A 3,998-nucleotide genomic window follows, 5' to 3' on the forward strand; every position below is an offset into this window, starting at 1 on the left:
ATTATTTATCAATCCCTCCCTTATCCCATGTACCAAACTATGCCTTATAGTATGCCCTATTAAATTTATTACATATCATTTAAAAATTTATGTACCTAAATTATGCAAAATAAGTGATATTAGAAGTAAAAAAAGGAGAGAATACTTCTGCTAAGGAGCAATTCGAACACAAAAAAAAAAAAACTTATGATTTTTATTACAAAATATCTTTCGGCTACGCAAAAAATATTAAGGCTAAGTAATAATTAAAAAATTGTAAAATTAGTAATTAGTTTTAGGAATAAAACATTAGCTTTGAACATCCATGATAGATAAAAATTGATCTACCATGGACAATTAATTATCAGATTTCAACGACACCCATGTCTAAAAATCCTAAAAAATTGGAAACCGAGACCTATGATTAAAAAGTTTATAAAAAATATATAAGACCGTCTCTATTTTATAAGATATATATCTTAATCAATCTGATCCTATCAATAAAAAATATTAGTTTTTATCTCAAAAATATTTTTTTTATTTCAAATATGGATCAAGTCAAATTTTATCGCGGATTAAAAAATTTATCGCTCTGCCAATAAAAAACGAGACTTGTCGATCTAAATACTTCTATAATTAGAACTTTAAAGATTTTACCAAATCTAAACCACCAATAATAATAAAAAAAAAAAGCACTATAAGTACGTCTCCTGTTCAAAGAGTCCTACATGCATCCTTTTATTTCCTCGTGTTATCCTTGTTATAATAGAAGAAGCAGGCCACAGAGTACATAGAGCCGCCGTTTTGGGATTATGATAGGTGAATTTTTGTGCGATTTTGAAGAGTAAAAACAATTCAATGGCTTCTGAGAAGATGGATTCCGCAGAGAAAATTACCGAGGGCAAAAGTAGCAGCGGCATCAAAAGTGCGTTCATCAAGAGGCGTGATTGTTTGATTAAGAAGGCGAGTGAATTAGCTATTCTCTGCGGTTCCGAAGTTGCCATTATTGGATACTCCAACGACGGGAAGTTGTTCGAATATGCTAGTTCCGAGTACGCCCTCTATGCTGCTATCTTCGTTTCTGAGAATTCCTTTTCTGTTGTTTCTTTGGGATTTATTCATGTGTTTGTTCGTTCATGAGAATTTTTTCGGTGATTTAATATGAGAAACAAAAGAGTATGGATTCATGTGGTAACAAAACTAATTAAAGTTAATTATTTAACAATTATACTATAATAATGTTGATTTGATTTTTATAAACTAAATTATCTACGATATTATAGGTACTATAGAATTTAAATCAAATTTACAGTTTCAGATTATAGTATGATTTCGGTAATGGCCTCTAACTTTTAGGAACCTGTACCAAACCGGTTTGTAAATTCTGGGTTTTTGTTTTAGTTTTGGTTTTGGTTTTTGAGAGAACGGTTTAGGTTGCGGTTCACGGTTCTTTAGGAACTCTGGTTGAGTCTAGCTAGGGGTGGGGTAGGCGTTAAAGATATCAAAGCTTGTTATTTATAGTAAATTGTCTTTGAATACACATGGCTGTTGTTTTGTTTTTGTTTTTCGGGTAAGTTGTATGGAGATCTGAGAAACCGAAAAACTACGCTGATGTTCGAAAGATAGGTTGTATAAGAATTCGAAACTGGTTGAACTAAGATATGCAATAAGTAGTATCATGCAACACGATAAGCTGATCAGTTGAACGATGATTCCCTTGATCACTGCAGCATGGCGAAAATAATGAAGAGATTTGAAGAGTGCCAGCGAATTAAAAAAGGTGTTCCGGTGAACCACGATCCAGAGGTACGTGTGATGCTTAAAATTTGACATATCTATGGACTTTTAATCCTTCCACATATTCATTATATGTATCGGATTTAGTATGGTTTGTTCTCTTAACAGAGGCAAGAGGATGTTCTGAGAGAAGAGATGGAAAAGCTCAAACAAAAGGAGGACCAGTATGTTTTCTCACAAAAATGAGATTCTTGTATTTTTCGAAAATCCGTGTTGTGTTGTGTTGTGTCTTTTCTGTTAATTTGCAGGCATGTGTTGGGGAGGAATCTCGATAGCATGAGTCGCGAAGATTTGCAAGAACTCGAACAACAACTAAACGAAGGGTTATTGTGCATTAAGGATAGGAAGGTTTGTCCTTTAAATTAAACTGTGGACTTAAAACAAACGTATTACTCTTTGATTGCTAACAATAAAAGACAATGCTACGGTTTCAGGAGGCAATATTGGTCCAGAAACTTCAAAAATCAAGGGATAATGTATGCAGATTAATCTCTTATTTTGTGCATCAGCTGATTTCTCGTACGGGTCCTGGAGGAAAATTGAAAAACATTTGTCCCTTATTTTAATTTTATTTCAGGAGCTACAATCCATGCAGGAGAATGTGACTTTACGCCAAAAGGCATGTGTAGCTCTCTCATTTTGCGTTGCGAAATTCGGCTATTGATGTGAATATATCTAAGTAATCTGCACTGGCTTAATATGATTCATAGGTTGAAAACCTTGAAAGGCTTTGTGCCCCGATCAGCTATCAACAACCAATTCTTCTCGAGTACCAGTTGAAGGGGCAGAGCAACTTCGAGCTCGGACAAGGCGTTGCCAGTCCCCAACTAGCTTGCGATACTAGCACTGGAGATGCAGACTTAGTGGACACCAACCTGCAATTGGGGTAAGACATTTTCTCCGAATTTTCGGCCTTTTATGTTACTGTTTTCCTACTAGGAGTATGTGTGTCTTGCTTTTCGTGTAGGCCTTCAACTTCCAAGGTTTGTGGAAAAAGGAAAACTCCATGCGAGGAAATAAGAAGCAATGCCGATACTTTTCTTTCGATATAGGACCAGCCGGCGGTTTATGGAATGTTTGCAAATGTTTAAAAAAATTATTATGAACTTTTTTTTTACAAAGTTGTACAACTTTATATAAAAAATTATCTATAATCACTTTTTCGAATATTTACAAACACTACCTTACTTTTGTGGTTTATATATATTTTTTGCTTTGATGATTTTATGATCTATCTATGTCTTGATTTAGTTATTCTATATTTCTCATCGCACATATGGTTTTTGGGAATGTATAAAACACCAGGTGATTAGCTTTATGGACTTGCAGCCTCCCCTTTAAAGAATTCTAATGAATTTTTACGTATATTTCTATGTACGTGTTTATGTTGAAAATTTGGGTTGAATGTGAATGAAAATTAATAGTTGGTTTGAGGCCTACTAATGGAAGTAATTAGCAATTTGAAACATTTCGTTTGATGTACTTATTGTATAGTAAGGTGTGCAAATCAAAACTCGGATTTGTACTGAAAAGCATTGACTCATGTTCGAGCACGACCACTGTACGTCTGTATGAATCAAAATTGGTCTTCTAGACTAACCCACATTTCATTGCTTCTAATTCTTCTTCAATTAAAATAGATGTCCCTATATATATACACACACACACATTGTTGCTATATTTGCTAATTGCAAGTATACGGTGTCAAGTTTTAGTACTCGATTTAAGCATATATCTTTCTCATAGAGTGTGCAATTTAATAATATATTATTACTTACCATAATTAGAATAGTCAGACTTTATTTAGAAAATTTAATCGATTGTTGATTGATAATTATAAGTTAAAATGAATTAAAGCACACAAACGATCTAAAATAACCTAAAATAAGAATCTATACGTGCGGCTTCACTTGGTCTTTACAATATTGAATTATCATTGACATCTATATTTATAAATTCGACCCGTTTACTACCTTAGAATTCTCAAATATACATACTCCTTTTCCCAAGTAGAATGTAGAAATTAATTATCTAATATCGATTTCAATATCCCTATTAAAAATCAAACAATAAATAATTTCAATAGCATATTAATTCTTTTAATTGATTCGATGGAGTTTTAGATCTTCTAAACTATATAAACACTAATGATATATTTTCATATGGTTCTATTTTAAATCTCTCTCCCGAGTGATAGATTTCAAATAAATATGACACTCCAA

At 32.9% G+C, this 3,998-nt stretch overlaps 1 protein-coding gene across 1 annotated transcript; it reads left to right on the forward strand.

Moving 5' to 3' along the window:
- Positions 1-837: 837 nt before the first annotated feature.
- LOC142525899 (agamous-like MADS-box protein AGL18) lies at positions 838-2,828 on the forward strand. Its single transcript, XM_075630185.1, has 8 exons — positions 838-1,103; positions 1,710-1,785; positions 1,885-1,940; positions 2,025-2,124; positions 2,211-2,252; positions 2,354-2,395; positions 2,487-2,662; positions 2,744-2,828. The coding sequence occupies exons 1-8, from the start codon at positions 838-840 to the stop codon at positions 2,826-2,828; spliced, it is 843 nt and encodes a 280-aa protein (XP_075486300.1).
- Positions 2,829-3,998: the final 1,170 nt, after the last annotated feature.

Source organism: Primulina tabacum, chromosome 15, assembly GCF_025594145.1.
Source record: "Primulina tabacum isolate GXHZ01 chromosome 15, ASM2559414v2, whole genome shotgun sequence".
NCBI lineage: Eukaryota > Viridiplantae > Streptophyta > Magnoliopsida > Lamiales > Gesneriaceae > Primulina > Primulina tabacum.